The sequence below is a fragment of the Mercenaria mercenaria genome, chromosome 5, assembly GCF_021730395.1.
Source record: "Mercenaria mercenaria strain notata chromosome 5, MADL_Memer_1, whole genome shotgun sequence".
Taxonomy (NCBI): Eukaryota; Metazoa; Mollusca; class Bivalvia; order Venerida; family Veneridae; genus Mercenaria; species Mercenaria mercenaria.
The window spans coordinates 50,711,590-50,724,405 of NC_069365.1; the positions used below are offsets into that span (position 1 = coordinate 50,711,590).

General features: G+C 33.7%; 2 protein-coding genes across 2 annotated transcripts; both read left to right on the top strand.

Moving 5' to 3' along the window:
- The first annotated feature begins 236 nt into the window (after positions 1–236).
- Positions 237–4,254, top strand: LOC123558977 (uncharacterized). The gene is made up of 2 exons (XM_045350801.2): positions 237–532; positions 3,124–4,254. Exons 1-2 carry the CDS (start codon positions 412–414, stop codon positions 3,570–3,572), a joined length of 570 nt encoding a protein of 189 aa, XP_045206736.1. The 5' UTR covers positions 237–411; the 3' UTR covers positions 3,573–4,254.
- A 1,253-nt stretch (positions 4,255–5,507) lies between these two features.
- Positions 5,508–8,369, top strand: LOC123558995 (uncharacterized). The gene is made up of 2 exons (XM_045350820.2): positions 5,508–5,887; positions 7,589–8,369. Exons 1-2 carry the CDS (start codon positions 5,599–5,601, stop codon positions 8,041–8,043), a joined length of 744 nt encoding a protein of 247 aa, XP_045206755.2. The 5' UTR covers positions 5,508–5,598; the 3' UTR covers positions 8,044–8,369.
- Positions 8,370–12,816: the final 4,447 nt, after the last annotated feature.

The window sequence follows — 12,816 nt, forward strand, 5'->3', positions numbered from 1 at the left end:
CTGATTTTAATCTACGTGTTATTCACAGATCTTTTTAAGGTATCGACAATAAAACAATTACACGCGAAACGTTTCAGATATTATATTTGTAATATTCAAACCTTGCATTGTACCTTTTTTCCTATCTGTAATACTGGCTATTGTCGCAGTTGTATGAACTATTGTTTAAATTACAGGTAGTTTTAACAGTTCGCACACAAGACGTCTATTGTAAAGAATCCGTTAATATAAGACAATATAAAAAATGCCTCTGACGGGATAATAAAGCAAGAAGCAAATGCTGAAACTACTTTTACATCGTTTATTGAAAAAGGATTGTGTAGAAATGAAGTGAAATTAGTATTTGACGATGAACGTGAGCTGTTTGTTTCAGAAAACTTCCTGTCGCTTTCTTCGCCGGTTTTCAAAGCAATGTTTTTGAATGATTTCATTGAGAGAAACGAAATGACAGTTAGGCTACCTGGAAAAAGCTATGATGACTTTCTCGAGTTCTTGATGTGTATCCATCCAGCGGTGCTAAAGCCAATTGATGGTAAATATACTTTTATTTGTTCTTACAGTTACTACAGTCATCTCTTGAGACGTGACATCCGGTACATTTTTCAATATTAGATTCTTTATCTATTTCATAATTACGAAATGATTCAATAAGATATGTTTTTATCGTAAAAACCCGAACTACATTTCGTAAAAACTTTGTTTCGTAAAAAAGAAACCTTAGGTCGTTATTACAGAATATTTGTTTCGTAAATAAGGAATCGTATTTCAAATAAACGAACTATTACTTCGTAAAAACGAAATACATTTCTTATTTACATAATAAAAGACAAATATAATTTCTAAAGTAAAACTGTCGAATGTCACTTTACGGGCTTCGAATCTTACTTCATTTTTAATATACATCTCGCACTTTATAGTTATAGCAGAGCTACCGGCGCCGCAAAGCGGCGCCGACAGCGTCGCATTACGGTTAGACGTATGAAAAAGAAAATGAATAGAGAGATCTAACTGTGTATACTATCGAGTTGAAAATTCGTGGTTCTTTTTGGAATCGGTGTTGTTCGGATTTTTTCATGTGCACTATGCACATAGTAATTAATCAATAAAGACGTCAGTAGACGCTTACTGTTTACAGTTGATAAAAGCGTCTCGCTTACTGCTATGAATATTGAATAAAAATGCAAATGAGCGTTTGATAATAAGAAATAAATGCTTAATACATTTTCTACGAAGACAAAAAGAAATAAAACACAATATTTTCATTTTGAAACGACTTTCGTCACGCTGCCATTACTGAACTTTATTATATATACTTATGTTTTTCTCATGACGTCATAACTCCACAATGGTGTAGTGGTTAGCGAGTTCGCGTTGTATTCAGAGGTCGTGAGTTCGAACCTCACCTGGACCAGATTTTTTTTTATTTCATTTTTTTTGTATTATTATGAATTTTGAAAATATTGTATAACTAAAGTCATTCATGTGAAATTTAACATGTGTTTAGTTTTGATGTCAGGTTCCACTGTAGTGCCTGTGTAGTAGTCAGTAGACATAACTTAAAAAAAGGAAAGCTTTGGGATCAAAATAACAGGCATTAAACTATGAAAAGCAAATAATGCTCTTCTCCCCGTTCGCATATATTTCATCCATTAGCTTTAAAATCACTGATTTATTAAAATTATCAAAAAAAAAAAAAAAAAAAAAAAAAATATATATAAAATAAAAAAAAAAAAATTTGCGATGAATTATCAACAAACATCAAAAAGGTTCTTACTACCATCCCTATTCTATAGTGCTAAAAGATTAACCACTTTTGGGTTTAAAACAAGCTTTGTACAGTCATATAAATTATTGTAATTTTCTCATACCAGGCGTCTGTTATAGCAGTATTTTTGACTGAAAGTTGGACACATTCTTCCTTCCAAAAAGAACCAAAACTTGACAATAATTACATTTAAAAGAATTACAATAGTCATTTCCAGGATTACGTAAATTCTAATTTCTATTAACTTTGAAATTGGAACATTAACTTTTTACATCAAGTCCTCATTGCCCAACGTTCACACGCAAAGACACAGAATTCCTTTGGCTATTGGCCTAATGAGATTCTGTTAGGTTTGAAATTTTCAAAGTTCAAGCTTTTTAATTTGAAGCAGTTATCATTTTGTGACTGGTTTCCAGTATGATAGTAAGTTAAGTAAAATTGATGATGAAGTACGTTTTAATAAGAATAACTGAAATTATTCAAATACGTTTTTTTCTTTATCTTGGTGCAGATGTTAATCTATACCAAACTTTCTTTTGATTATATACAGAATATTTGTGGAGTTTTCACATGTCGAGAATTAATCTTGATGCAGTCTAAAACATGCATTCAGAAATCATGAATTATCATTAATAAAGAACATAAACATCCTAAACGAATCCATAATTCCAGATAATTCCAGCACCACTCCTTTAATTTTTAACGGGCACTGGTGATTTTTCATGGGAGCTCTGCCTTTTAGGTAGCACCTAATTTCATATTATGATAATTATACTTTTTTACTGTATTGCTAAGTCAAAGCTAATTTTGCATATTTACATTCGCCTTATTCTTTTCCTTTGAAAATTTCAAAGTTCATTTTGTATGAAGAGCAACAGGAAATGCACCAACGTGACGTCAATGCTGCTTAGTAACAACGGGCCATTGTTTTGACGACGTCCGCGTATAGTCAGGGAGAACGTTCCTTAGTTGACGTAGCAGTTGTTCCGGCTGGTGAACAGAATGGCCGGGAAGCTGATTTTAATGTTAGATGCAACAAAATGTGTGCAATTTATAATATAACCTTGTCTACATATGGAAAGGAAATATAATGTAAATATCAGAAATGAATTAAAGTTGATCTGAGTGCGATTCATGGATTTGCCGATCCTATTCTGTCGTTCATTTCTCAAGAACTCAGAAAAATATATTTCATTTCTTAGATATACTAGTTCGGTTTAGTTGCAAAACAGAAAATGTTGGCCTAATCCTTTCCTAGATTGAAAAAGTCCAACGAGACTGTAACATAGATGTTAAGGCAATAAATTCGAACGTGAATATAAATTGATTTAATTTATTTTTGTTTATCATTATTTCAGAATCGAATGCAGTTCGTATGGTTCCGATTGCTGACAAATACCAAGTACCATCAATAGCTGCAAAATTCCAAAGGTTAATGAAGAAGGTTATGAACAAGGATCTTGAAGAGGCAAAAAAGCGTCATTCTAAGTTCGATAATCATGTTGTGCCTGTTCGTAAATGTCTCATTTTCTTTAATACTGCAGTGACATTTGGATATAAAAGTCTTATTGAGCACTGTTCTACAATCCTTGCGAGCTTCCCGTCTGCAGTATACACTGATGTGGACAAAAGTTGCAGCTACTTGAAGTACTACAACTATCCAAGTGTTGAAGTAAATGGAGAAAGCGTTAAGGTGGAAGACGTACGCTCTGAATGCATGGCCTTGTTTAAAAAACTACCACCTGATGTTAGCCTCATGGTAACTTCCAAACGATTAACAAAGTGCGATACTCAAAACCTCTTATAGAGACAAACTGGCTTGGATGATCCAAACTATAAACGTAACATCTTTTGTGGTTGTCTGAGTTCTGATATTATTTTCCCGGATGTATTTCTGACTTTACATAATTATAGTTTTAGTACACGTGATATACGTGATTCAAAACAAATGAAAATCATGTTGGAGATACTTGATTTAGATAGACGGCGTTTTAGCACAAGAACAAATACTGGTGACTGATAATTTAGTTTTGCAGACGTTAATGGTTCTACGAATGTTTTCTGTTTGTCAGTTTTTGATCATTTCACAAATTCTATGTTTTTTGTTGGGCATAACATAAAATCGACACACACACCTTCTGTTAGCCTGAATGAGTTCCTTACATGAAAGTAATATACACACCAAGCGGGATTTCGAACCATCAACGGCAAGGTGAAAGTAATACGAAATAAGCGACTTTAAAGACGCACCACAGAATAACTTTACATGATCTACATGAAAGTAATGAGAAATAAAAGCGTCTAGTTACAAATTGACGGTGACAAGTCAAAGACAATGTGTTTAATGTCTAAATGTATTATCAAATAAATGTAGGAGTATGCACAGTACGTTATGTATTAAGTTTAGTTTTGACCACACTTCTTTTCTATAGTGTAAGAAAGTTGTTTATCTATGTTTTTAAAACTATACTGAAAAGAGATTGACTGAATATCAGGCATAAAATCCTAATCCTTAAGCTATGTTCATGCTAGGTCATGCAGACCCAGTATTGCAATGTAAAACATAGAATTTCAACAAAACAAAACCACATTCTGTAAACATGATAAAACAGTAGTTTGACATGACAACTTAGATTTTTGTAACATCACATTTTAATATGATAACCTAACTTTTTAACACAGTAAGACACTGTTTGACAATGTTAACACCACACTTTCATATGATATCGTGGTTAGTTACCATAATAAGACACTGCCCTAACAAGTTAACACCACACTTTGACATGATAACATGAAATGCCCCAACATATAACAGATCTGCGGTGTTTCATATACTTTCTTAGGGTTGTCTTGTCCTGACGATAATACTAAATACAACGTGCGTTTAGATTTTGCGTGAGCTTTCTTAAATAAATAAGCAGACAAAGCGGCCTATTTACAAGCCATTTACAGTAACCGGTTTCTGGCGCTATGTTGCATCTACATTTTCAGCATAATGGGCGGAGCTTATCAGTTGCAGTAACAATACAGACAATAGGAAGATATATATCTAAACGCAGTTTAAGGAAAGCAGATCGTTTGCTAATAACTTAAAAGCGTTGAACACACTGATGTTGAATGTGCGTTGTCTCCTACTCTGGTTCTAAGCGCCTCCTCTGTATCTCTGGCTCCTCCTCTTGGCCAAAAATACACATTGACGATAGTAATCCGCCAACAAATCACGTAATGATTATACAGTAATAAGACATTATTTTCAACAACGTCCGAACGATGACTGAAATCTCTGACCTGTATAAATTAGGGCAAAATACATAGACTTATGTCCACTTTCGGTTTAATTCGGTCCTATTTCATAACTTCAAAAGTTCTCACGTCAAGAAATGCCAACGCTCTGAAGATCGACAAGAATACATAAGAAATTTAACCAATTCTAAGTGGAATAGCATTGCCCCTTTTTTGGATTAAGGACTTAAATTTGTTACAGAAAGTAAAACATAACCTCACCCTCTGTCTTTTTAATTTCTCGTGTAGTTCCGGTCATTAGCGCTGCCTCGAAAGTATCAGTGGCTCTTTTTTCAACTCACCTCCATTAAGAGTGTGAGCCAGTGTTTACAGCCCGTGTATAAAGCGTATAAATTTGTTTGTGACCTGCTTTCTTGCTCTACCCTGGATTTTATCTATATCTTATCGATTTTGGTAGTTATCGCGTAAAGATTTTTCTTACCTGTGATATTGAGTTTTAAACACAGGAAGTCATTGAAGATACGAACACCTGTACATGAGAAAATCAATATAAAAGAAACTAATATAAAACAGTACAAAACAATAAAACAATGAGCTCTGAAGAAGAAACAGATGAAGATGCAAGTGCTGCGAGTGCTTTAACGTCTTTCACTGAAAAAGGATTGTGTAGAGATGAAGTGACATTGGTATTTGACGACGAAAGGGAACTATTCGTTTCAGAAAACTTCCTGTCGCTTTCTTCGCCAGTTTTTAAAGCAATGTTTTCGAATGATTTCATTGAGAAAAATGAAATGACAGTTAGGCTACCTGGAAAAAGCTATGATGACTTTCTCGTGTTTTTGATGTGTATCCATCCAGCGGTGCAAAAACGAATTGATGGTAAGTCAACTTTTATGTTACAGCTACCTTAAACATAATGTAAACGTGTATTTCAAAGTCATCTTAAAATTTTACTTATATTAATGATTACTCCTACTTTATGTTTATAAACAGTTTGTACAATATTGTATATTCTATATAGCTAGATCGAAGTTAGTATTATATATAATATATTGTTGGATCGAGGTAGATAATGGTTATACTATATTTCTAGAACGAGGTTAGTATTAAAATAATTATATACTATATTGCAAGACCGAGGTCAGTATTATATACTTAATTGCTAGATCGAGGTACGTATCATATTTACTATATTGCTTGATCGAGGTACGTATTATATATGGTATATTGCTAGATCGAGGTAAGTATTATGTATATTATATTGCTACATCGAGATGAGCATTATAAATAATAAATTGCTAGACCGAGGTTAGTATTATATATACTATATTGCTAGATCGAAGTAAGTTTTATATATACTATATTGCTAGATCGTGGTAATTTTTGTATATACATGTACTATATTGCTAGATCGAGGAAAGGATTATATATATTATATTGCTACATCGAAGTTAGTATTTTACATACTATATTGCTAGATCGAGGTAAGACTTATATATACTATATTGCTAGATCGGGGTAAGTATTGTATATACTAGATTGCTAGATCGAGGTAAGTATTATACATACTGTATTGCTAAATCGAGGAAAGTATTATATATGATATATTGCTAGATTGAGATTAGTATTAAATGTGCTTTATCGAAGTTATAGTAATATATATTATATTGCTGCATATTTTTAATATTGTATTTTGCTAGATAGAAGATAACATTGTATAACTTATATTGCTAGATCGAGGTTAATAATATTTATACTATATTGCTAAATTGAGGTTAATATTACTAACTATTACTAATACTATATTGCATGTTCGAGGTTAATATCATATAATATATTGCTAGATCGAGGATAGTATTATATATACTATATTGCTGGATCAAGGTTAGTATTATTATAATTATATACTATATCACTAGATGGAGGTTAGTATTATATATATACTATATTGAGGTAAGTATTATATATAATGTATTGCTAGATCAAGGTAAACTTCATATATACTGTATTGCTGGATCGAGGTAAGTGTTATATATACGATATTGCTAGATCGAGGTAAGTGTTATACATACTATATTGCTAGACCGAGGTTGGTATTATGTATACTTTATTCCTAGATCGAGGTAAGTGTTATATATCATAAACTATATTGCTAGATCGAGGTAAGTATTATATATACTATATTGCTAGACCAAGGTTAATATTATATATACTATATTGCTACATTGAGGTTAATATTACTTATACTATATTGCTAGATTGAGGTTAATATTACTTATACTATATTGCTGGACCGAGGCTAGTATCATGATTATATACTTTATTATTAGATCTAGGTTAGTGTTATAGATAATATATTGAGATCAGTATTATATATGATATATTGCTAGATCGAAGTTGACATTATATATACTATAAGTTCATATTATTTATACTAGTTCGTCTTAGTTTTAAAATAGGAAATGCTGGCTGAGTCCTTTCAGTCAAATAAGACGCTGGTATAGAGGTATAGAGATAACGGCAATAAGTTCGTAAGTGTAAATAAAATGATAACATTTCATTTTTTATTATTTCTTTTAGAATCGAATGTAGTTCGTGTGGTACCGATTGCTGAAGAGTACCAAGTACCATCAATAGCTGCAAAATGCAAAAGACTGATGAAGAAGGTTATGAACAAGGATCTTGAAGAGGCAAAGAAATGTTCTTCTAAGCTCGATAGTCATGCTGTGGCAGTTCGTAAATGTCTAATTTTCTTGAACACTGCAGTGACATTTGGATATAAAAGTCTTACTGAGCACTGTTCTACTATTCTTGCGAGCTTCCCGTCGGCAGGATACACTTATGTAAACAAAAATTGCAGCTACTTTACCTACCACGGTAACAAATATCCAAGTGTTGAAGTAAATGGAGAAAGCGTTAACGTGAAAGACGTTCGCTCTGAATGCTTGGCTTTGTTTAAAAAACTACCACCTGATGTTAGCCGCATGGTTCTTTCCAAACGATTAAAAAAATGCGATTCTCAAAAACTCTTATAGAGACAAATTGGCTTGAATGGTCTAATCACTAACCGTGAGATCTTTTGTAGGCTGTCTGACAGTTCTGCTGTTATCTTACCGGATGTTTTTTCTGAACACAAACAGTATAGATAACATAATTATAATACAAAATGTATTTTAGTACACGTGTGGTATACGTGATTTAAAACAAATAAACATCATGTTAGAGAATCGAGACTTGATAAAGATAAACTGATAACCTTGTTGACAGATAGTGTTCTGTTTGTTTGCTTTTTGATCATTACACAAATTCTATGAGTTTTTTTTTGTTGGGAATAACATAAAACCAACACATTTATAGGTCATATGGCAACTTCCAAGCTTTTTATAGGGAGAAATACTCCTGGTGCCCCTACGGGCATAATTTCACACATAAACGAACTCCTGGGTAGAACAACCAACCTTCTGTACAACTGGATGACATCCTTACATGAACGAAATATACACCCCCTAGCGGGATTTCGAACCAACAACGTTGAGAGGAAAGTAATTCGAAGTAAGCAGCCTTAACCACTAATGACCATTTTACGCACGCTCTTTCTCATAATGCACGATTGCACATTCTCGCGTTTCTTGCCTTCGTCAGATTTTTTTTCGAGAAAAGTAAGGTTAATGTAAGAGCACATGTTTGTCAAAACAGAGCATCTTTTTGCAAATGTTTTTTTTTAGATAGGCTTTGTGAACAAACGTGAGCAAACAATTCGGATCCAAGTATGATGGCAGTTTAATGCATTGAGGTGTTTATTGTCATATTTTGAAAGCATCATGGAAAATTCCTATTTGACGGAATGTCAGGCATTTTATTAAAGAGTAATTAAATAGGTTGCTGTTTCAGGCATAAAATGCTTAAAATATGTTTATGGTAGGGCATGCGGGCCTAATATCAATACTCTAACAAAAGAAAAACGTGCAGAATGTTTACGTCTTTTGCGACACGATACATACATTTTAAAATGAAACCACACTATGGTGACAATATCACATTGTTACTTTTTAACAAAATAAGACACTGTTTTGACAAGTTAATACCATAGTTTGACATGATATCTTGGCAAGTCAACAGAATAACACACTATTTCGACAGGTTAACATCACACTTTTACATTATATCATACACTATTTTGACAAGTTAATACCAAATTTTGACATGATATATTCGCTAGTAAACATAATAATACACTGCTTTGACAAATTAATACGCCCTGCAGACAGTGATTAGTTAACATAATAAGACACCATCTGGTTATGTTAACAACATACTTTGACATGATGACATGGCTGGGTAACATAATTAAACATTGTTTTCTCAAGTTAACACCAAATTTCGACATGATAACATATTAATGAAGCCTTAATCAAAATGCATAATAAGACTCTGTTCTGGCAAGCTAACACTACACTCCGACATGATAACATGAAATGTCCCGACATAAGATATCTGCGGCGTTTCTTATACTTTCTTAGGGGTGTCTCGTCCTGTTGATAATACTAAATACAACGTGCGGTTTGATGTTGCATGAACTTTGTTAAATACACAAGCATACACAATGAGGCCTATTTACAATGCAATTATAGTAAACGGTTCCTGCCGCAATGTTCTGTCAACATTTTTAGCATAGTGGGCAGGGCTTAACAGTTGCAGTTTTTGGTGTGTGTGAGGATACCGTAAGAAAAAAAAGGTTTAAAAGGTGTTTTTCATGTTAACAAAATGGCACTGATCAGATATGCTAAATCTACTGCCTTAAAAAAAACTTTTATCTAAATTCATACAGATTTTGTTTCATCTTTTAGAACAATTACAAACAAGAGGGCCATGATGGCTCTATATCGCTCACCTGATTTAAGTTGCTTGCTTAAACAAATTTCTTTGCTTAAGCTTCACTAACAAAAACTCGGTGAGAAAGTCATGATAAAGATTATTCAAGATAACTACTGAAATCTGTTTAGAAATTAAACTGGTGGTCCAAATTTCTTTGCTGTAGCTTCAAAAACCAGAAAGTAGGTCAGTAGTTCAGGGTTAAGAATATTAAAGGTGAGTATTGAAACCAGTATCAAAATATATAAACGTGGTCCAAATTTCTATGCTATACCTTCAAAAACAAGAAAGTAGGCCAGTAGGTCATGATTAGGACAAATCAAGATGAAAATTGAAATCTGTATTAAACATTATGCGTGTGGTCCAAATTTCTTTGCCACTGCTTCGAAATCAAATAAGTCTATGTAAAAGATGGGACCACCCGGACGTGGCCTATACTGACCCCATGATAAAGAACCACTAGAGCATAATACATACTAAATATCTAAGCTCCGTGCCTTATGGGTTAAGACAAGATTTTCAAAGGTTTTTCCCTATATAAGTCTATATAAACCATGTGACCCCCAGGGCGGGGCCATATTTGACAACAGGGGGATAATTTGCAAATTCTTGATAGAGGAGCATTAGATGACGCTACATACCAAATATCAAAGCCCTAAGCCCTGTGGTTTTGGACAAGAAGATTTTCAAATTTTTTCCCAATATAAGTATATATAAACCATGTGACCCCTTGGGCAGGGTCATATTTGACCATAGGGGGACAATCTGAGCAAACTTGGTAGAGGACTATTAGATGATGCTACCTACCAAAATATTAAAAGCCAGCAGCCTTATGGTTTTCGACAAGAAGATTTTCAAAGTTTTTCCCTATATAAGTCTATATAAGCCATGTGACCCTCTCCCCCCCCCCCCCCCCCCACCCCCCGGAGGCGTAGCCATGTTTGACCCTAGGGAGATAATTTGAACAATCTTGGTAGATGACCACTAGATGATGCTACATACCAAATATCAAAGCCCTAGGACCTATGGTTTTGAACAAGAAGATTTTCAAAGTTTTCCCTGTATAAGTCCATGTAAACCATGTGACCCCCAGGGCGGTGTCATATTTGACCCTAGGGAGATAAGTTGCACCATCTTAGTAGAGGACCACTAGATGATGCAACAAACCAAATATAAAAGCCCTATGACCTGTGATTTTTGAAATTTGATATCTAAGCATTTTTATAACGGAAAACAATATCTCTACTAGAAACATGCTCAGAGAAATCAAAAGAAAATCATTTTGTAAAGAAGGGAATACTTGTTCAGCAGACCCAAGGGCTATTTTTGCATATTTTTGTCAATTTTAAGTTAGTACTTCCGCTATTTTATCGAGTTTCACATAATAGAATTTAATCAAACTATGCACATACCTTTGGTAATGTTTACCTAATCTAAAACAAAAAGAAAATGATAGGTCTCCATATCAGATTTCGCTTAAATCAAATTACAACGAGGTGGGATGTGGCGGGTATTTATACAACGCAGGTTGGTACGAAATACTCTTTCAGTGTTTGAGCAAATGACTTAGAGATATATCAAATTATCAAACGGCAGATTTCTTAATAAGCGGGTTTTAAGGTGTTTCTGAAGCATTTTGATGTCGTAGAACGATGAAAGTTTCCGCCTTTCTCCGAACAAAACCTATAGTTTACGAATAAGGATGTACGGTACGGGATTAGAAAAAGCTGTGACTCAATGCAGAGTTGGAGCGCCGGTATAAATTACAGACTCCAGCATATATCGGATTGAAGCAGTTTGAACTAAAAGTACTTTAAATGTATATATTTTGTAACCATGGTGATACCCTAACCTTTAGTCAGTATATTATACATATTATACATTAAATGCATGCGAACATACAATAATTTGCCGTACGCGACATTAGATAATCACTTCCGGACATGCGCAGAAATCCGCTCCAACTCTGTAGTGAGGCATACAGACACTAAATAGCCTGAGCACCTATGAAAAAATGGTAGTCGCATAATGGCGGATTCAAATAGTTCTCAGTTTTTTTTTGCTGTAAGAAGGATTTTTCCTTGAAATCATTGCTATATATTGGTTGAAATCATATTGCATGCCTATACTTGACATACTGGTAGCATTTGCATGTTGAAAAAAGACTCCAAACTGATTTAACATGTGAAATTTATTCATACACCCCTACCCTAAATTGTGATTGTCATTTCAGTGTAAAAATTACGGTGTGTCCGTTTGACCAGAAATATTTTTATTGCATCAAACATGACCCCTACTTTTCTTTGGATATTTTTACAGTATAAATGTTGCTCTACAAGAAAATGTAAGTTAAAGAAATTTAAAATGGGTCTAGGTGTGTATTGCAGCATTGTGAAAACTTGTCATTTTATATAGAATATATAGTGGTGGCTATTTAGTGTGTTATAACCTATAAGAATTGTCACCCGGTAGAATTACTAAAATTTTCTGTCGTCTGCAAATAAAAATTTTTTTGTAAACATGGCACATCAACCCAGACAATTGATTTTTAAAAGAATTAAGCAAAAAATAAATGATAATTCTATACCGGTGGGGGAAAAAGGGTGTCGGAAATGGCTTGGTTGTACGACAGTAAATAAAAATCCTAGCTATGGAAAAATAACCACAAAACTGCCTGGAGAAACTGTCAGAAAATAATATTATGTGCACAGACTTATGTGTCAGGCCACTAGAAATGTTTTAAAAATACCCGAAGGCCTACACGTGTCGCATATATGCCACTTTTCTCTGTGTGTGAACCCGGAACATTTGAGCATTGAACCCCAGTTCATAAATAATGAAAGGCAGAAATGTGGGGACCAATGCTCAGGCCATAAGTTTAGGGAGTTTTATTTCAAGGACTGTATTCTATGGTATACAGTAGTTTACTATTTTTG

What these genes read in the sequence shown, in the direction of transcription:
- LOC123558995 (XM_045350820.2), top strand. Translation starts at nt 5,599, where the DNA reads ATGAGCTCTGAAGAAGAAACAGATGAAGATGCAAGTGCTGCGAGTGCT. An exon ending in GGTGCAAAAACGAATTGATG is followed by an intron (nt 5,888 to 7,588) that starts GTAAGTCAACTT and finishes TATTTCTTTTAG; the next exon opens with AATCGAATGTAGTTCGTGTG.
- LOC123558977 (XM_045350801.2), top strand. Translation starts at nt 412, where the DNA reads ATGTTTTTGAATGATTTCATTGAGAGAAACGAAATGACAGTTAGGCTA. An exon ending in GGTGCTAAAGCCAATTGATG is followed by an intron (nt 533 to 3,123) that starts GTAAATATACTT and finishes TCATTATTTCAG; the next exon opens with AATCGAATGCAGTTCGTATG.